This window comes from Dipodomys merriami, unplaced genomic scaffold, assembly GCF_024711535.1.
Source record: "Dipodomys merriami isolate MVZ:Mamm:240054 unplaced genomic scaffold, mDipMer1.0.p SCAF_8, whole genome shotgun sequence".
In the NCBI taxonomy this organism is placed as follows: domain Eukaryota; kingdom Metazoa; phylum Chordata; class Mammalia; order Rodentia; family Heteromyidae; genus Dipodomys; species Dipodomys merriami.
Window position 1 is genome coordinate 13,997,895 of NW_027206401.1, and position 22,143 is coordinate 14,020,037.

The window sequence follows — 22,143 nt, forward strand, 5'->3', positions numbered from 1 at the left end:
AATTAATACTAAAAAGATCAGATATACTCGTATATGCTTTGAAAGGAAAATTCTCATCTTGACTATTACCACTATGGATTTGGAAAGAATGGATTCAATTAGAGAGAACTATAATGGTAATTTCAGTAAGAGTCCCTCTCAGAAATACACACACACACATACACACACACACACACACACACACACACAGAAGAGAGAAGAAAGAAAAGGAGAAGAAATACTCTTTAACACCTTTTTTTTACATGATAGTAACCAGAACTAATGCAGGGTGGTATGAGTACTTTCTGTGCACACAGGAAAACCATCTTACTGTTTTAGAGGTGTGGCCATGTACCCAGCAAGTAATGACTATAATGTCTGATGAAATCAATACATTTAGAGATGACAATTCTACATGCACTTCCAAAGTTCTGAATGGAAAATGGCGCCGTTAAACAAGAACTTCAATCTTGGTGGCTAACAGAATTTCAAAACCTTGTTGGCAAGAGGAGATGGCATATGGAGAGAAAAGCAGAGACTCAACATGTCAGAAACACCACAGGGAAGTTTTATTACCACCCCAGGGTTTACACGAAAAGCTACAACTTGAAAGTCATTTACAGACATGCTTAAAAGGATGTAAACATTAGGCTTCATATAACAGTACCAAAAAAATGCCTGGGGTTTATCTGTAAATCACAGAGCCTCTAGCAGAGAGACTCCTCTCCTTGTTTCATCTTCCGTATTCAGAGATGTCTGAGAACACTGCGAGATGAGCTGAAATGAGATGAGATGAACTTGTGGGAGATTCGCAGCCAAGCCCTCTGTACCGAGGCAGGCATGTGAGAGGCAGAGCCCCACTAGCAGCACTGGGATCTGTGCTCTGCTACCAAGGTCTCCTGATCCAGTTTAATCTTGTCCAAATCATTTTCTTCGCTAGGAAAGTTTTGGTTGTTCACAAGGATGTTTTCCACTAGGAACCGGGTGGCTTCATCTATGTTTATGTTATCCTACAATGCAGAAGCCAAGAATACATTAGACAGGGACCTGTTTTCAAATGAAAGCATTAAAGGAAGCTTCATCAGAGAAGATGGTGTTCTACCATGTAAGCTGTAACTCCACTTCTGGCTTTTTGCTGGCTAACTGGAGAGAAGAGGTTCACAGATTTGTCTGCCCAGGCTGGATCCAAACTGTGAGCCTGAGGGCTGGGAAGGTGGCTCCGTGGTAGAGTGCTTGCCTTGCATGCATGAGGCCCTGGGTTCGATTCCTCAGCACTACATAAGCAGAAAAAGCTGGAAGTGGCACTGTGGCTCAAGTGGTAGCTTTGAGCTTACAAGCTAAGGGACAGAGCCCAGGCCCAGAGTCCAGGGCCCACAACCAACAAAAAAAACAAAACAAAACAAACAAAAAAAAAACCCATCAAAAACCAAAACTGTGAGTCTGAGCTCTCAGCCTCCTGAGTAGCTAGGATTATAGGAGTGAACCATTGATGCTCAAGGAAACTTTTAGCCAATTTTCCCTTCTCACGTCTGCACGCACACACACACACACACACACACACACACACAGAAATCTATACAACATATACTCTTAGCTTGAACTTGTTAAGAATATATGAATTCATGAGTGGGTATTTGTCATTATTTCTTAAACACACTACCACCTTTATGTCTAATCATTATTGAGCTCTCCTCTGGGAAACCTTCTGTGCATATAACCCTCCAATAGGATGTACTTCCCATGCTCCCTTTTACTTTCCAGTATTGCTGGATTGTTAAGCCTTGTAAAAATCCATGTTAGCATTTTTTCTTAACTAAAAAAAAATCCAGTCCCCAATAATAGAAAACAAAAACCCCAAACATTTTATCCAACTCATGGAAGGAAGCACGTCACAAATGATGACTTTTAGTTTCTTTTTTTTTCAAATCTTTCACATAGTTAACTCTAGTTTTCCCAGGCCTTCCTGCATAGGACATCCATCTTCCCCAAGGACACCTCTCCATAGTTCTTGTAATTGTCTTGTAAAAGTAAAAAACGCCTGTTCTCAATGGTGCACCTTATTTCTCGTTTTCTCCAGTAGTGTGAGAAGTATCTCAGTGAAAACTCAAACACAGGAAATGTTATTTGACTCTTGTTTTATATAACACTTACCATTATTTTTAATGCAAAACTTGCTCTTTGAATCACTACACAATAGCTAATTTTAAAAGAGCTCCTGCGGTGAGGTGAGGGAATCTATTCCATACCCATGCTATAATATTTTTTTTTCTGGGCTTAAAAAGAAAACCAAGCTCTCTGCAATCCATCTGCATGCTTCACATCACTTCTCGTACTGACAAGGGAAACACATTCAAGCGTAAGGAGAGCATACCTTGGCAGAGGTTTCAAACCACCCAGTGAAGCCATGGTCTTTGCAGAACTGTTCCATCTGAGGCAGACTTGGTGCACCCTCCCTTTTCTGGTCACATTTGTTAGCCAGGAGGACAGCAGGAATAGGGCTGCCATTGGGAAGATGAACTTTACTATCCAGGTCGCTTTTCCATTTTAAGACTGCCTCAAACGTCGAACTTCTCGATATATCAAACACAACAAAAGCACCAACAGCTTCTTTATAGTATACTCGGGTCATATTGCCGAATCGCTCCTGCCCTGGAGACAAATACAAAGACATTAAACACTTGTCATTCTGAGAGTCTTATTTAGATGACTCCAGTGATCTTAAAAATTACTGCAAACAAACATCTCCCATTAATGGTAACACGCATTAGTAGCACTGAAAAATATCCAATACAGAACCATGACGGACGAAGTGAAAAAGGCTGATAATATGCTGGACTGCGCAATTGACTAGTCATATGTCATGTGCGTGTATAAAGCATTCACCAGAAACTTCAATCTGACAGCCCTGAAGTTGGCCTTTTCTTTCTCCTCTCTCCTTAGTCTAAGAGAAAAGAATCAGGTACTGGAAGGGGAAAAAAGGAGCTAGAAGAGGAAGAGACAAGAATAGAAGAAAAGGAAGCTCATAGGAAGAAGATAATGGCAGTGGTAAAAAGCCATGCGGGAAGATTAAGACGACTAGAGATAAAAGCACCTCCTGTTCTCAGTTCATCTTTCCTTCACATCTCTCATCTCTACCAACCACTTACTCAATATGTAGAACTGCTCCCTTCTTAAGCAGCAGACACATGAAAAGCTACAGTTTCTGAACAAGAAGCAGTAGAGCTGGTTGTATGACTGTAACAAAGATCAACTGCAGAGTACTTCAAACATCACTGTCCTTTGGAAATAATTCAAACACTGTTAAACACTTTGGTAAATTCTGCTACTTCCGACAGTTTTCCCTTGACATCTAGGCAGGATTACCCTCTTTAACCATACTTATCTTTCACAGAGGAAGGACACTTATCTTCATCTGACATACGAAAAGACACATTAAAAGATGCTGACCAAAAGACAACCGGAAGCCAGGCCTTCGGATTCCATCAAGTCAAGGAGATGAAGATTCTAAACTATTCTGCAGTTACTATGACGTCTAAAACTCAGATAGTTCAGCAAGTTAACTAACTTGCTGGCTATCTTGAGAGGAAAACATGAGTGACAATGAGCATCTAAGGTGTATCACTTGGATCTGTGATAAAGGCACTCCGGTAGGTCACTTCCTGTTAAAGCACATGATGAGAAGCAAGCTTTATCTGTGCTTTATGGTCATGTGTTTATCTTCTTTTGACTTTCACATGTGAAAAGCCACCTCAAATTGCAAAATTCTTCTCCAAATTTTAGAACAGCATCATACTATTTTATATATTGCTTTGACTTTGTTGACTGCTGTGTGTGTGTGTGTGTGTTTAAGCTGCACTATTGCAGTCCAAAAGTTTAAATGTCATTATAACAAATGGCCACATACTGTGAACTGTGTCCTATTCATATCTTTTTGGTTCTGTTAAGCTAACCAGTAAACTGTATAGTTTATTTGGCCATCATGGTGACACTTATAAAAAGTCAGCACTGTACTTTTTATAAACTTTTATTTAACAATGATATAGACATTAGCATTCAGGATATTCCAACAGTTCAAGGGAAAGGTCATTATTCTTCAGAAAGCCTACATAAATGCATTAATGTTGTTCAGACTTAAAGTTCCACTAACTGCTAACTACTTCCATTGTTATGAATTTTAATTAAGTATGCAAGGAGCACAGCTACTGAAGTAATTAGCCTCATTAAGGGAGTCTTAGGTCAAAATAGAAGGATTAACAAAAGGTAATTAGAAAGTAATAAGAAAATACTCCTTTGGATCATCCTTTGAATTGAGAAAAGACAATAGGGTGCCAAACTAGTAAAATGAAAGTATGGATATCCATATAAACTAGCAGGTGTGTGGCTGGGAAGGTGGCTCAGTGATAGAGCACTTGCCTTGCATGAATGAGGCCCTGGGTTTGATTCCTCAGCACCACATAAGCAAAAAGAAAAAAGCCCGAAGTGGTGCTGTGGCTCAAGTGGTAGAGTGCTAGCCTTGAGCTGAAGAGCTGAGGGGCAGCGCCCAGGCCCAGAGTCCAGGCACCATGACTGGACCGGAAAAAAAAACAAAAAAACAAAAAAAAAACTAGCAGGTGTGATTGTTGCTTTTCTTTCTTTCTTCCTTCCTTCCTTTCTTTCTTTTTTAGTGAATCATCTGAAAATCTAATTCTTTTTGTTAATCATATGAAGTGATATTAAAAAGATTTACTGGTATACACTTTTCATAAAGCATAGGAAAATCAGAAATATCTATGAAAAATGTCTGTGAAAAGAACTTTAGAGGACACTGGGCTCTAAGAAATGTCAACCGATTCTCCTCAGAGGTAAAGGCTAGGATTAGAAACGCCCTGGTGGCCTTCACAGCCGAAACTATGTATAAAAAACCACATTATATGTAGAATAAAAAAACCAATTGTATAATTAAGCAGCTGAGAATAAAAGGGACTGACTGGAAGGCAAAATGTGAATCACCTATTTGGTAAAAGATTTGTATCAGAGAAAGTACGAAAAGACTCCTCAAGAAGAAGACAAAAATCCAATTAATAAAGTAACCAAAAGATCATAAAAGATACTTTTACCAAAATGTAGGTAATTCCTATCATGTGTTGGTGAGTGCCTAGGTTGGGTGTGGTGGAATCTGACAGGAGAGAGCTGGGTAGTAAAAGACTGTGTGTGTGTGTGTGTGTGTGTGTGTGTGTGAGTGTGTGTGTGTGTGTGTGTGTGTGTGTGTGTGTGTGTATGTGTAGACTGCAGTAACAATGGAAATGGAGATTGATTTGTGTGTGTGTGTGTGTGTGTGTGTGTGTGTGTGTGTGTGTGTGTAGACTGCAGTAACAATGGAAATGGAGATTGATTTGGAACCTGAGAGACTTCCTCTTTGAACAGGTTTATTGAACAAGTTCAGCTTCACCCAGGGAGAATTCTAGGCAGCATCACTTTCTCTGAGAAGAGCTGGCAGTTCCTGCTGACTGGGACTTACTAGGATGAGGTGCTGAATCATCTTGCCTCTCTTCCTTTATAGATGAGAGAATAGAGTTCCAGGGAGATGAAATGACTCTAATTTTCTGGGTTGATTGTTCCACTGTGCTGTATAATCTGTTAGCCAGATACTTGCTAGAGTAGACATTTTTTGCATTCATCCTGTATTTCCAAAGAGATTCTGGAAGTATTAGTAGCTGAGTGTATGTAAGGACAGGGTATGACTACTACAAAAGCATACCCCTTCTCTATCTCTCCCAGAATAAGTACAGAAAGAAGACTGCTGGGCTACTGGGCTCTCCCATACTAGCTAAGGGAAGGTCCTCTTTTGTCCAGTGCATTAATCCCCCTAATATTAGGCACAGCTTTTGTATCCCCTCCCACACCATGTCTTTGTCTTCATCAATATGCCTCTTCCTTCTCTAGAGGAAGGTATCTTAATTATTACTTGACATTTGGGCACTCAGAACCAAGAAAAAGAACACCCCAACATGCAACCCAAAAGAGATGTAAAGATTCACACAATGTCATACCTATGCTAATGGATTAACCAAAAGGTACCAGTGTTGGAAAAGGATTCAAAGGTTTATGTAAATAGTTGGAGGTTTTCAACATTAATGATACTGAGTAGAACTGCAAAGGACAAAATAAGTATGTTTCTGGAATTTGTTTTCCAACTAAGTTAAAGAAAGCATATATGAACACTTGCCTTACCTCATTAAAGCTGAAGAAAACCTTAAACCTTGGGCTAGAGGTGTGGCTCAGTGGTAGAGCACCTGCCTAGCAGGTGTAAGGCCCTACGTTCAAAACCCAATAAAAAGAAAGAAATTACTGAGTTCTGCTGTTATCAGAAGGGCAAGTTGAATATACTTTTTTCTTGGGATTTTCATCACTGTTTCTGTTTAGCTTTTCATTATTTTTCTAAATCTTATATTCATGCCTCCCACCTAATAGGTGATCTATGAGTCTCTTTTAATGTTAGTTGAGCAGCTCAAACCAAATTAGAGTGTTATGATGAAACATATTAAAATTTCTATTTATAAATACTTAATCTTCATCCACTGAAAGCTGCCACACTACACATTAGTACTCAAGGTTGGCGGAAATATATACTTTCTAGGCAGTAAGTGAAAAGTTTTTTTTTTTAAAATTCCTTAAATTTTATTATGTATTTCAGAGAGGAAAGAGGCTTCAAACAAGCAATGTCTAGTCACACATTATAAGAGGTCATTACGTAAATCAAAATAGTTGGCCAATTTGTGGTCACATTGATAACCATTTTAAGGGTCCTTTAGAGATAACCGTGTTCAATAGGAGTAAAATGTATCCCCTTTCTGTCCTGTACATGACTTTTACAACCCCAAATTAGCCTCATGGAGAGGATTCAGGATGACACTTCTCAGAATTGCTATGACTCTAGCAAAGGATGGCAGGGATGGGGAATGTGAGAAGGAAGATGCCAGAAGATGCCAACAGCAGGCAGGTTTTCTGATCAAGTGATAAACTCGTAGAGCACAGTGAGAAGATAAGCATGTTGTCAAGTATTGAGCTAACACACAACCATCTTTTCCAATGTTAGAGTGACTCAGAACCGCCCATGGCGCTTCACAGATGGCAACTTTCCAGGCTCTAGGAAGTCTAATGTGGTTGGTTTGAAGATTCCTAATTGCTGGCCCAAATTTCCTTCCTTGGATTTTATTTGGGATGACAGCAGATAGGCCTTAACTTCAAGAAGCAATTGAAACCACTGCAGAAGATGCTTAAGGAAAAGGTGTAGGCAGAATTGAGTGAACACAGTAAAGACAGGAGTATAGATCATCTATCCGTGAGAAAGACCGGCAGAAATCCTTCAGTGAAACCTGGGCTATCCATTTGCTTTTCTGTGATTCTGTCTCTGTCTCAAAAGAGTGAAGAAGCTATCTGTGCCTGCTTCTACATCCTAAAGTGCTAAAGGCTTTTGTGCAAATACAACTGAATAGAACTCTAAACACTATTTCTTGTCTTTTGTCTAGGGCTCTAGAAGTATCTCAGGTTTATATGAATGCACTCCACCATAAAGAGAAGACTTCTAGGGGCTGGGAAGGTGGCTCAGTGGTAGAGTGTTTGCCTCGCATGAATGAGGCCCTGGGTTCGATCCCTCAGCACCACATAAGCAGAAAAACTGGAAGTGGCACTGTGGCTCAAATGGTAGAACGCTAGCCTTGTGCTTATAAGCTGAGTGACAGTGCCTGGGCCCAGAGTTCAGGCCCCATGACTAACAAAAGAGAGAGAGATAGAGACAGAGACAGAGACAGAGAGAGAAGACTTCTAGACCTCTAATAGAAACTTGTTGACTCAGCCTTCTCTCCATAACTTAAGTGTTGTGATGAAGTATGAAGTCTTCCCTATTTGAAGATCATGTGACTCCCATGCTATAAACTCTGAGGTCTTCAAATTTTTCTTCTTTGAAGGGACATTTTATCTTATCTCTCAATTTCAGTATGTATCAAGGATTGCATATTAAACATGCTTATTTTTATTTTTTTAAATAAGAAAGAGGATTCACTTTTTAGTGTTAATTTTTTTAAATTAAGTTTTTTGCATCTTTAGTCATACAAAGAGGTTTCAATTCAACATGTCAGTTTCAGTACAATGGATCTTGATAAATATCACCTGTTCCATTGTTCTCTCCCCTCTCTTCCAACTCTGTCTTGTAAATATTTTATGATGCTTTGACATCTTGGTAGATGGCAAATAACCTGAATCCAAACACACCTTTAATATGTGAATACAATGCCCACATCAGTCTTCTCTCTTTTTGTTTTTGCTTTCTTGCAGGACTAGATTTGAACTCTGGGCCTCAAGCTTGCTAAGTAGGTGCTTTATCAACGTGAGCCATATCCTCAGTCCCTCCCTCCCTCTATAACTCTTTTTATTAAGCTTCTACAGACTAGGACACTATCTCCCTGGCCTAAATCATCCCAGGCCAGGGCCAGATATCAGACAAGGGGAGTACACCTCTGTGGTCTAGAAAACATGGAGATAGTCAAACTACCCAATCTCCAATTCACTCCATATGTAGACCCTTCCTTACCCATCCCCAAACTCAAACTCTATGATACAGGCTCTAGTTCAGGAATTAACATTGCTTCTTCTTTCTGCCTAACAGCTGTCCTTGACTCTTCTCCCTCTGGCCCTACAAGGCCTGGTGTGTCCCTCCTGTAGGTACAGAGTGAGTCTTTAACCATATTAGTGGCACGGAGCTCCTGATCTATGTCTCATCCTATCTAAATAAAAACGAAGTCCTGGGTACAGTTTGTTCTGTGTATTGGGAGGAAATTTTAATCAGGGTCTGGGTGCTTGTCCTTTAGCTCAAGGCTAGCATTCTACCACTGGAGCCAAACCTCCATTTCTGGCTTTTTGCTGGTTAATTCAGAGATAAGAGTCTCTCAGATTTGTCTGCCTTGACTGGCTTTCAACCTCCATCCTCAAAATCTTACTCAGTTCTCTGCATAGCTAGGATTACGGGTTCGAGCCACCAGTTCCCAACTATGGGTACATTTTAAAGTAGAATAATAATCACAGAAACTTCCCTACAAAAAAAAGTGTATAAAAGATGGATTGTCAGGAAAATCTATATATGAGTGATACAATTTGTCCTAAAATATATTTGAAAATAATGTGTGCCTAAAATCCTATATGACTTACAGGTTTAAACAGAGAAGATTGACAGTAGTACAGGCAAACATCTACAATTATTGCCTGGCTTTTCCAAACTGTCTCTGCAACTATATGCCAAAAAATAGCTTTGCTACATGCAGAGATATCCAAGTTTAGAAACAGTCTTTCAGAATAAATATAAAATGAGGGAGTTAAAAATCAAGACTCAAGCTGGGTGCCGTTGGCTCACACCTGTAATCCTAGGTACTCAGAAGGCTGAGATCTGAGGAAAGCGGTTCAAAGTCAGCTTGTGCAGAAAAGTCCCTGTGAGACTCCTATCTCCAATTAACCACTCAAAAACCCAAAGTGGAGCTGTGGCTCAACGTGGTAGAATGCTAGCCTTGGGCAAAAGAGCTCAGGGACAGTCCCCAGACCCTGAGTTCAAGCCCCATGACGGAAAGAAAAAAAAAAAAAAAGAAAAAAACAATCAAAACTCTATGTGGAAATTCTGACTTTATAAGTAAGAGAGATTTAACTGGAAAATTTACATCACAAACAGGACAAGATAGTGATCATTACAAGTTTAAAGCATGAATTACAAGCTCTAATTGAGTGTTAAAGCATTCAAAAAGGATTTATGCTACAATTTTGACATTAGTAAACCCCATACCCTATACTGCTAAAAGCTTATTGTTTTCCTATCCAAGAATCATTCAACTTTTGACACAGTGCCACTGATTACCTATGTTTTCTTGATCAAGTTAGTAAACCACTATTATGTTTAGACTATGAGGAAGAGCCTTATATAAATCAATTCAAAAGGTGGACTGGTCAGGCAACTTGCTGAGAGTTAAGAAAGGTTTTAGAATTTCCTGTCAGTGTGCCACTTTCTATACTGCATTTTTTCAGCTTAATGGGGCAATTGAAGCAACTAAGAATAGAAACATTAAAAAGTGACAAACCACAGGCACAGCACTATCCAGGGAGTTTCCGTGAACAACAATACAAATATGCAGTTGTGCTAACCACTGCTTGTGTGGACAATTGTGAATGCACAGCCTATGAACAGACTGGAGCACTCACGGTGTTTCAGAATTCAGCAACGGAGAAAGATGTCAAGATGTTAGGATGGCATTACTTGCAGTTGAGCACCATGGAAAAGCCTGACTAAGACTACAATGGCAAGACCAAGTCACCTCACCTGAGTGGAACAGAGATTGGAAACAGCTTTTTCAATTAGTTTTAAACAATAGGCCACCAACAAGCCCTAGGAAACTTACTACTGGGTTTATGTGACACTGGATAGATATAACTAAATAGACTTTATTTCTCAAAGCACCACTTCTTTATATTTAAAAGATAACTGAATATTCATAATCCCAGATTGTCACTTGAAAGGTGATTAAAGCATTAAATGTAATATTCTAGGTTCTTTCTTTCTCATGAAGGGCTAACAGAGGGTTATGAAATAAGACAGAGGTAGTTAAGTGTAATAATTGGCCAAGTATAAGATGGAACAAGGAAATCAAGAAGAGACTTCTACGCTAGGACAGAAACTGGAATGAGTTTAAATATATTTTATACAACTTAAAATATTTTGGTTTGGGGTAAAATATAATAGTTCCAGTTTGTCCTCTGGCCTAAGAAATGTTGCAAATTACCTCAATCAATACATCAAGCCTAAAGTACAGAAGATATAATAGCCAACTTCATTCTAAGATTTAACTTCAACTATCCATTCAACCTGTCTAGAACATTTTTAAAATCACTAATAAGCAAGACGCTCATGAATCCACATACTACTTTATGTTGCTAAGCATTAAAAAGTTCAGAGAAAATCTCATATTATATCTTAATTTAGTGTGTTTTTGTACAGCTGTATTCGAAATTTTAATGTAAATTTAAATATATTAATATATTTCTAGTATGTACTGAGCAACATTTTTGTTTTTGTTTGTTTGTTTTTTTCGGTCATGGAGCCTGAACTCTGGGCCTGGGCTGCTCTTCAGATCAATACTAGTGCTTTACCACTTGAGCCACAGCACCACTTCCAGCTTTTTCTGCTTATGTGGCGCTGAGGAATCAGACCTAGGGCCTCATGCATGCAAAGTAAGCACTCTACCACTGAGCCACCTTCCCAGCCCATTTTTTTTTCTTTTTTAGTGCCTTGAGAAAAGATTCATTAGGGCTTGTAACCTGCAAGTTAATATGGTTCTTTATCCAAAGAGTTTAGCCAAAACTTCCTGGCTAAAAACATTCAGCAATTCTTGCCATTTACATTTGCCACAGCTTTGTAGGTTAGATACTGTTGACATTATGTCTTTACTGCTTTGCTCATTTCATTAACAAAAAGGACATAGTAATAACATTGACCCCTAAGTTAGTCATATCAAGTGGCTTGCTCTACTTCCTGTTTTGCAATTAAGGAATCTTTCTACTTTTTGGAGAACTTACTATGATCCAATGTTGCTGCTGTTTAAGGCAAATATGTTTAGCCACAGGGGAAATTGCAGGAGTGGCCTTTGGTTGGCTTGTTTTCATTATATGACTCCTACTTAATTCAAATGGTATGAGTAAGGGAGGACTCATTAATGGCTCAACTATTCAAACCAAGCTTAGTTAATGCTATAGGCTCCCATCTGTTATTTTGTCTCTTGCTATCCTTACGTCAAAATCTGAATTAGAAGAAAGGCCTTCGTCATTTCTAATTACTTCATACATTTACTTCTGAATATGTGCTTGCTGAATGGTACAAACATTTCTGTTAAGACAACAGTAGGTAAGCCAAGATCAGAGATATAAACTTCATATGTTTTTTTTTCTCCCGTATGTGGAAGCTAGATCTAAAATATACTGGGACATGATAAATTATATAGGACTCTAGCCATTCATGCACAGCAAGACTAAAGTAGGATATTCTTAGGAAAGAACTACAAAGGCACAATACATAGGTGCATTTGGCCATATACAATAGTATTTATTGAAATAAACCTCAGGAAATGAAAATGAGGGTTTTTTTTCCTTTGTTGCTGTTTTTGTTTTCTTTTCTTTTTGTCTTGTTGGTTCACAGAAATGGAGGGAGAACGGTTAACAAATACAGCAGGGGTGCTCACTAGACACTATGTTGAAAATGAACTATACAACTTGTGGGGGAGGGGGATGGGAGGGGAAGACGGGATAGAGTGAGGGAAGAGGTGACACTGCCCCCAAAGAAATGTGCTCTACCTAACTTATCTAACTGAATATCACTTTTATAATAACGATATATATTTTTTAAGGCAACAGTAGCTAGTAATCAGAAATCCCTTTTGGAGATCTGATGACGATGCTTGCTTTCTTGTCAAAGTTCAAGTTTTACAAGTAGGTGCCATTTTGGTAGGTGACCACTGTGATAAAGATGGAAGCAGTCTCCTTCCGGCCTAGACAAGTCTGCTCAAGAAGGGCAAAGCTAGGTGCCTGCCCAGGGTGGTGCATACCTAGTACTCCAAAGGCTGAGCCAGGAGGATTCCAAGTTTTAGGCCATCCTGGCTTATGAGACTCTGTCTCAAGGAATATAAAAAGAAGAATGAAAAGAGAGGAAGTGCCATCCAAGGGGAAAACTCCCTTTATTCTCCTGTTTCCTTGTCTTCAAATAGAAGCCATCTACCTTGAATTTTACAACATGTTCACTATGAAAAATCTAGCTTTCAAGGTCATTTACCTGCTAGGACTCAATCAACTACAGTACGTAAATATCAATTTACATAAAGAACAAGGCAAAGTCAGCTACCCTGTAGGCAGGGGTTTAAGATCATCTTTGTTGGGAAGCTCCATTGGATGGATGGTGACTGTCACATGGTAGGGTAACCTTTAGAACCAACCACTTGGATCAGATGCAGTAAAATGTTTACTAGTGCTCTGGGCAACAGCAGGAAGTATTTCAAAAGAAGCCTCCAGACTTAAAAGATGACTTTTCAAACGTACTTTTGGTTTGGGGTAACCAAGAAAAACTAAAAAAACAACGAGTTGAGTCAAGGCTGATTACTTTTTCTCAGAGGGACTGATGTGTCTGTTCCTGCATTCTCTTATGGGAGCTGGGGAAATCGTCTCTTAAATAAATGAGAATAAAGTCTCAATTCTTCCCTACTTCCTTATCTGTATGATGAGAGGCTGTAAATGAAGAAAGAGCAGACTGGCTTCCCGGGGTGACCTTCCCTTACCCTTCACAGGATGTGTATCTGTAAAAAATAGGTGGTCTGATGTCATCAACCCTAAACATGCTCCTATTCAAGTGCTCCATGCGGAGCTTTGGAACCCCAGGGATGTGAGAAAGGGGTAACTTAGGGAGATGTGAGCAACTCCATAATTAAACTTGCCTAAAGTTCATCTCCTTTCTGCAGCAGCACAGCCGTGTGCATAAATGACAGTACGGAGGGGTGGGGGCACTTAGGCCCTCAGGGAAAGGCAACCTGCCAGAGGAACCTCCAAAGGTCAGGCCCAGGGAAGCCATGGGGCATTGGTGGGATGGGAAGGAGGGAGTTGTAGGGGTGGGAGTTAGTTTCCCTGGGGCACCAGGAACATAAAGTTTCCAAGAAACTTTCCCAGACCTTCCCCTGGCTGACCGGGCCTTCCCATAAAGAGCAGCAGTCGGAGGAGTGGAGTTTCCCTGGGCAAGGCTGGGCTCCGGTCCAAGCTTTTCTTCCCCCACAGCTCCTACTCTTTCTGGTACATTCCAAACTCGTTACCACTTCCAGAGTTACAACTTCTACAATACTCTCGGTGGCTTCCTCATCCAGAGGATCTCTGTCCATGGCTGGAAAGAGAAAGAAAGCCCTCACCAAAGCCGGGCACAGATCAAGGCAGGCCTTGGAACAACGACAACAAAAGCAAGCGTCCCATAGGAAATCAGTATTTCATTTGGGTCCCGGGCCTCCAACTGCAAGTGCGCCTTTGTAACGACCAGTTCCCCTAGTTAGTTCCTGGGTCCCTTCACCCCGATTTCAACACCCCCCCCAACTTCCAGCTCTGTCACCACTCAAGAGTTAAAACTTCTGGAATGGTCTATCCAGCTTCCTGGCTCTTGTCAGCACAGAGATGGGGTGCAGCTTCCTTTACACCCGGGAAAGAGGGGGGTAGGGGGGCCTTAGCAGGGGCCCGTGCCTAGGCTCCCCCGCCCCCTTGCATCGCCCTGTTGCCGGTCTGTCCCGACCCGAGTCCCCTGGGAGGCGCCCCCCGCCTGTCCCCCCCTTCTCCCCACCCCACCGCAGTGTCGCGGGTCCTGATTTCTTCTGGAAGCACCAAGCAGGGCGTATGGGGGTGGGGGGAGAGGCGGGGAGCCGGGGAGCGGGGGTCCCCGCGCAGGCGCTTACCCGCGATGTCCCACAGCTGTAACCGCACCAAGGTCCTGCTGTCCCAGTTGAGCACCTTGAGCGCGAAGTCCACGCCGATCGTGGCCCGGTAGTGCTGGGAGAAGAGCTGGTGGACGTAGCGCTTGATGATGCTGGTTTTGCCCACGCCGAGCTCTCCGATGACCAGCACCTTGAAGAGGTGCTCGCGGGTCTCCGGGGCCGCGCCGGAGGCCGCCCCGGGCTCCTCGGCTCCCCCGCCGGCCATGGGCGCTGGGTTCCCTCCGGTACGCACGCACGGGCCAGCGCGCGCGGGAGACGTCGCTGAGGCCGGCCGGTCCCGGTCCCGGGACGCGCCCGCGGGTCACAGGACCCGGAATGTGCGGGGGGGGGGGCGAGGGCGGACCGGGGGCGGAACCGGCCGGCCTCCGTGGTCAGCCAACTTCCTCTCCCCCAGCTCTCCCCGCCCTCCGGGCCAGGGCCGCCCCCTGCTGGGCTCCCGGGGAGTCTCCCTGCGGAGCCCTGGCCTGGGGATAAATCCTTGGCCTCGGGAAGGCCGGACGGCCTGCAGCCCCCCCACCCCCCACTGTCCCAAAGTGACAGTCACCCCGGGGGACGCGGAACTTCACCGAGGACCTAAGGCTGAGTCCTAGAGAAAGTCTGGTTTTGGTGTTTTCTTTCTTGGGGGGTGGCGGTGATGGGGATCCTTCAAGCCGCGTTCCCTTTCCTCTAGATCATTGCCAGCTATCATTATCTCTTCTCTGTTTGATAGCAGGCTAGCCTAGCAGGTGTGAGCTGAAGGGCATTGCAGTTCCCTGATTACTAACCAGGCGGGGTGTGCACTTTGCCTTCCTTATGTCTGCGGGCTCTGCCTATGCCTTCTTCAGAAACACTCTCCCCATTCAGTTCCTTCCTCTGCTTGCTCACTGGGGGTGAGGGGGGGGGGGGGCGGGAGGTGATTATTCTGCTTGTTGGTGATTCCATTGTGTGCTTGGATTGGGGGGTTATGGCTCACAAATACTTTCTCCCGTTCTGTCAACTGTTTTTATTTCACTGTTGATGGATTCCTTTGCTGTTCCGAGGCCTTTTTGTTGATGAAATCCCATTGGTCTGTTTTTCACTTGTGTTGCTTGAACTTTGGTGCTTTATCTGAAATACCATTACTAAAGCCCACGCGAAGATAGGGCCCACCAACCCCTCTGCTTGGGAGGTATCCAGCGGAAATAAAACCAGAACTGGCATACCTGAACCCCAAGTTCATTACCAAGATATGAAACTAGCCCCAAGTGTCTCTGGGCTGATAAACAGATAAAGAAATTCACATTCACACACACACACACACACACACACACACACACACACACACAGAAATATTATGCAACTTTAAAATAAGAGATTCTACCATTTGCAGTAAGATCGATTAGCTTGGTGACATTATGCTAAGTGAAATAAGCCTGACACAATGAAAATATTTCACACTCTTATTATATGTAGAATCTTTTTTTTTAAAAAAGTCAAATATATAAATACAAAATAGAATAATAGTAGTTGGGGAAGGAGTGTGGGGGGAGGGCAATGTAGGCCAAAAGTCACAAGCTTAAATCATGTGATGAATATATCCAGAATATATATATATATAAAATATGTGATGAATATATATCTAATGTGTAAAATGTTATAGTTAATAATACTATATTCACTCCTAGAAACTTTTTACAAGAGTAGACTTTCAGGGTTCTTACCATTAAAATAGAGCAACCGTAGAAGAATGGATATGTTAATTTGCTTCACCTAAGTGAACAGATACATTTAACTACAAACAAATATTTAAATATGTAAAAACATCATGTTGGCAGGTATGCTGATACATACTACAAAGCTAGTACTCAGAAGGCTGAGGCAGGAGGTTCAGGACGCCAGCCTAGGGCACATATATCAAAACAAAACAAAATCATTTATATACCGTGAATGCAAACAATAAAAATGATAAGCACAATTACCTATTAAAAATGACAACTCTTGTATTTAAATGAAGGTGACCCTACTTAATGTTGCTAAAAAGAACTAAGGCTTTTTAAGCCTTGTGCCAGTAAGATCTAGAATAGATGTAAAAGCTGTAATGGATTGAAACTTGCTGGATGCTGGTGGCTCACTCCTATAATCCTAGCTACTCAGGAAGCTGAAACCTCCAAGATCTCAGTTTGAAGCTAGCTAGACAGAATAGTCCCAGACTCTGCTTCCAATTACACAAAGAAAACACAAGACAGGAGGTGTGGCCTAAATGGTAGAGTACCAGCTGAGTCAATAAATACCAGGTGCCCAAGTTGAAACCCCCTTCCTCACAGAAAAGCAAAGACAGTGACAGTATTGTAGGATTTCATTGTGAAGAAAATGCATGGGAAGTCTTCTGCGTTTATAGAATTGAGGCATATTCCCCAGCCCCTGTCATTTTCTGACTACTTGAAAACACCTGGAGCTGGTGCCCTTTGGTGGCTTCCTCAAATAAATGGTGTCAGCAGCTTACCCTGCCATCTTCAGTGTAACTGACAATCTTTTAAGGTGGTTTCCAGTGGTGGAGGCATTTGAAAAAGTAGCAGTCATGGAGGAAATGGAGGCCTTCCTCGGTGTAGCTATTGCAAAATTATGGATGCATCTCTCAGAAAGTTCATGGCCAACCAGCATGAGACCTTCATGTTCACCCTTCCAAGATATCTGCATTTGTGGGAAAAGATAAATCCTCCACTTCTCACCACTGTATGTCATCTGGTTTCATACAAAGGTGTCTTAGTAAAAATATGGAAAATATTTAAAACTATTCCAAAGTCTCCTGTGTCAAGGACTTGCTTGCTTGTTGATGGGAGGCAATTGTGTCATGAGTGTATGTGTGTGTGTGTGTTGTGTATGTGTGTGTGTGTGTGTACTGAACTGAGGGCCTTATGTTCTTGCTTGAATTTTTCACCCACAACCAGTGCTCTCTGCCACTTGAGCCACACCTTCACTTCCAGCTTTGTAATGTTCATTGGAGATAAGAGTCTTCTAGACTTGTCTTCAAGCTATGATCCTCAGATCTCAAACTCCTGAGTAGCTAGGATTCCAGAAATGAGCCAGTACTAAGCTCATGAAGCAATGGGTTACCTCAGCAATGGGTTAACCCATCACTGAATTCATAGCTGAATGGACTATTGGTAAGTAGGGCCTGGTTGGAGGAAGTAAGTCACCAGTAAAATGAAGAGTATAACATATCCCTGGCCATTCCTCAGTCTAGCTGTGTTTGTTTTTTTCTCTTTCCTGTCTACCATGAGGTGGGCAGCTTTCATGCCCTTCTGCCATGGTATACTGTCTTACCACAGGCCCAGAAACAATGGAGTCAGCCAGCACAGTCGGCCACCATGAATCAAAATGAAACTTTCCTCCTTGAAGTCACTCTGTTCAGGTATTTCTCACAGTGATTAAAAAAAAAAAAAGACTAACAGTTGTACCACAGATTTTACTAATTTCTTCTCTAACCCTCCTGATTTCCACTGGTTTAGAAATACAATTGTGGTGCTAAACATCATAGGCCATGAGTTAAAATTAGAAACCGTCTGTGCTAGAAGGCAGGGTAAGGTTTTAGACCACCAATTCTTACATCAGATGTAAGGACTTCTATTGTGTTCCATTGGACTTCAAACTTGTTTTTGTGCCAGTACCAAGCTGATTTTGTTACTATAGCTCTGTAGTAAAGTGAGAAGTCTGGAATTGTGATCCTTGCATCAGTCCCTCCAACCCCCACACGACCTGTTTTGCTATTAAAGGCCTTTGGTGATTCCATATGAATTTTTGGATTGTTTTCTCTATTTTAGTGAAAAATGACATTGGAATAGTCATGGGTATTGGATTCTCCTTGTAGATTGACTTTGCTAGTATTGGAATTTTCATGATGTTAATTCTGCCAATCCAGGAACACAAGAGGTCTTTCTACTTCCTCATATCTTCTTTAATTTCTTTCTTCAAAGTTTTTTTTTAATAGTTTTGGTGGTAGAGATCCCTCACTTTTAGGTTATTTTTTGAGGTTATTGCAAATGGAGATGTTTTCTTGATTTCCTTCTCTAGCTGCACTTTCCCTTCCCTATCAGAAGTATACAGAAAACCTATGATTTTTATGGGTTGATATTGTATTCTGTTACTTTGCCATAGTTATTTATCAGCTCTAGGAGCTTGTGAGTGGAATCTCTCAGTCGTGCAGATATAGGATCATGTCATCTGCAAACAGGGATAATTTGACTTCTTTCCTGTTTGCATCTTGTTTATGCCTTTCTCTTGCCTTATTGCTCTGCTAGGAATTCCAATATTCTATTGAAAAGCAATAGAGAGAGTGGACATATTTGCCTTGTTGGTGATTTTAGAGCAAATGAGTTCTACTTTTTTCACCATGTAGTATGATGTTGGCTGTAGGATTGTCGTGAAAAGCCTTTATTATGTTCAGATATATTCTATTCCTAACTGTTCCAGAGTCAGTCTTGATGCCATGTCTTTTATCGCCCTTTCTTTCTCTAACCTTTAATAGTCTTGAGCTCTCAGCTTAAATATCACTTACTCTTTCCGATCTCTGAAGCTTAGTTGGAGTCTTCCCTCTGTGTCTCTCCCATTATTAAGTCAGCACTGCATTTTCTTGTGTATGGAGTATTCCATGCCCCATTATGCAGTCAGAAGGTAGGCAGGAACTAAATCCTTCACTATATAATAACATTAAGACTCATTATTTCTATATGAAGTATTCATTCAGTACTGAATGAGAGAATATTCATGAACACTGGACTCTCGTGAGACTGAGATTTATTACTAGGCTCGAGTCATTGTAAATCTTTGTAATCGTCAGATAGAAAAGGAGTACTGATTTTAGAGAAAGTAGTATTTTAGAGAAAGTAGTCTGATGTCAGTTGGTGGTTCTGCAACTTTGTGATATCAGAATGTCACAGCCTCTCCCTTCTCTACTTCCTCTGGAGATAAAGTGTAATTCTTGCTTACCGCACAAAATAATGCATACATCATACACATAAATATGCAGTATGCTTTATAATGCATAAAGCTAGCTAAATATCAATCTCACTTTCAGAAGCTACTGAATACATAATACTTTGACCTTGCCAAGTTTATTGTTGTGCATATATAAATGTGTTTTCTGTGAGAACTTCTATGTTAATTAACAACCCATCATTTTTCATGTGTCCAAAATGGAAAAGTTATTGTATTATTAACATAATTTTAAGTAATTATATAATTATATATTATATATAAGTATATAAGTTAACATAATTTTAAGTAATTATAAATGTCGTATTTTAAATATATCAGGCAATATATTTTGCAATTTTTTACAAGTCATATATTCTTTTTAAAATCATTTTATTTTTAGCTCCCTGTTTATTTCACACAATTTCCCAATTAATTTAGAATACAATGGCAACATATAAATGGAATTATAGTGGAGCTAGACAACTTTATTGCTTTCTGCTTCTGCAATGTATTGGATAATTTAATATTTGTAGTTAATACAAAGGTGATTTCTTTTTGCAATTTAGGAGAATACATTATACAGTACACACTGTTGGTATGTCAAAGTATTTTTGCACAAACTTGGTTGATCTAAAAATAATGAATTTTACAATTTATTGCTGTTTGAGATTGGCTGTACTTCTTGGAATCCATCCAAACCCTTTTTAAAATCAATTTATTTGTTTTTGCCTAGAGTTTGATAATCATATCTGAATTACGCATGACAGGGTTTGTCAGCTGGGCACTTCAAAGGGAAATAGAAAAGATGAGAGAAAGAATATTCGACACATGCCTCTTTTCTCTCAGAATTACTCAACAGCCTAATTTGAGAAGATATGGATTATTCATACACTGAAGTTTCCATGTTCTCTGGGAATATCTTCACTTTTTTTTTATTATCTTCACTTTTTGATGGAGACTTTCATGCAGACCATATGACTTGGAAGGCATGTTTGATGTGAATTTTAGTCATGTTTTTAACCCATTCAATTTATCCTTTTTGTGTGGGCCAGTCCTGAATTCAGGGCCTGGGTGCTTGAGCATTTTTTTTCCCCTATATCACTTGAGCCATAGCTCCACTTATGGCTTTTTTGGTGGTTAGTTGGAAATAAGAGTCTCATGGATTTTCCTGCCTAGGCTGTCTTTAAACCATGATCCCCAAATCTCAGTCTCCTGAGCAGCTAGGATTACTGGCATGAACCACCAGCAAACAGCCATTTCAAATAGATGTTAAGATGTTAATTGATGAAGTATGGAATTCCTTTAAGAATAGCAACTACTTGTCTCATAATGTCTATAAAAATTTATTGGCGATAGGGTTTGGAGTTGCTGGAGATACTATCTGGGTACCTTATTTGGACATTTGTGGTGCAGAAAATATTACTTTTTAAGTCCTATACATTTATTAAGACAATTGAAAAAACATCCCATCAATATAGGCACTTTTATGATCCATATTTATGGATGAGAATAAGAAGACCTGTGATAACACAGACCAGAAGTGGCGGATACCAGACCCTGACTCTGACATCTCATTCCAGGGCGCCTGCTCTTTCTCACAGCAGTGCTCTACAGCCTGGCCTCATCAATCAGTAGCTTAAACAAGGTCAGGAGACTAAATACATACTTATTTCCAGTGAAACAATTTGTGGGCTGGAACTGTTTGGCCTCAAGAGGGCAAGCTTTGCAAAGTCAGTCATGCTGGATGGTGACAGTAATAGTGAGTTCATCGTGGAAAGAAAATGAAGGCAAGAAAGAAACCAAGAAAGGAAGTAAAGGAAGAAAGGGAAAAAGGAAGAAAGAAAAGAAAGAGAGGAGGGAGGGAAGGGAAGGGAGGGGAGAGGAGGGGAGGAGAAGGGAAAGGAGAAGGAGAAGGGAAGACCCACCATGGGTTTTGGGTGTATGCATTTTGAGTTAGTAAGACTATCATGTGGGTTTCAAGATTCAGTATTCTTGATTCAAATGTATGTTGAAGATTGCCTTAAATGAAACTCTTAAATCAGACAGATGACTCACGTCTGTAATCCTAGCTACTCAGGAAGCTGAGATCTTAGGAATGTGGTTCAAAGTCAGCCAGAGCAGAAAAGTCCCCATGAGACTCTCCTCTCCAGTTAACTTAAAAGCCAGAAGTGGAGCTGTGGCTCAAAGTGGTAGAGTTCTAGCCTGAAACAAAAGAACTCTGGGATAGCACCCAGGACCTAAGTTCAAGCTCCATAACTACCACCAACAACAATAAAACAATAACAAAGCAAAAACCTCTTAAATTTGAGACTTTGTATGGATTAATGTAATGAGACATATTACATAGAACATTCATATTCCTAGCCCAGATTCAGTTCTAGTCGATGTTTTTAGGACTCTTAATAATCATAAATAAGTACCAACCTTGCCTTTGTTGAACTTTCTCAGGCTGATGATCTATGAAACAATTTAGTTTTACAAAACTAGATTTGGTTCTTGATATGGATACGATAGTAGGCAAATTAAAAAAAAGAATAAACTATAATTCCTGTTTTCAAAGGTCTCACAATCTAATGGGGTGAGCAGACATGTACATATTAGTGGTAAAATGGTCTAATAGCTAAAGAAAAAAAGAGAGAAAAGAAAAAGAAAAGGGAAGGAGAGACTCTCTCTGGAGAAATCTACAAGTTCCCAGGAGGCTGAATGTTGA

General features: G+C 40.7%; 1 protein-coding gene across 2 annotated transcripts; it reads right to left on the reverse strand.

Moving 5' to 3' along the window:
* Positions 1 to 526: 526 nt before the first annotated feature.
* On the reverse strand, positions 527 to 14,803 carry Rab32 (RAB32, member RAS oncogene family). 2 transcript variants are annotated; one of them, XM_070010153.1, is made up of 3 exons: positions 14,463 to 14,801; positions 2,351 to 2,628; positions 527 to 989 (listed from the first exon to the last, which is right to left on the reverse strand). In XM_070010153.1, exons 1-3 carry the CDS (start codon positions 14,704 to 14,706, stop codon positions 840 to 842), a joined length of 672 nt encoding a protein of 223 aa, XP_069866254.1. In that variant the 5' UTR covers positions 14,707 to 14,801; the 3' UTR covers positions 527 to 839. The 2 variants fall into 2 exon arrangements, with proteins under 2 accessions (XP_069866254.1, XP_069866255.1); XM_070010154.1 differs by lacking the exons at positions 527 to 989; positions 2,351 to 2,628 and adding an exon at positions 12,081 to 13,906 and having other exon boundaries at positions 14,463 to 14,803.
* Positions 14,804 to 22,143: the final 7,340 nt, after the last annotated feature.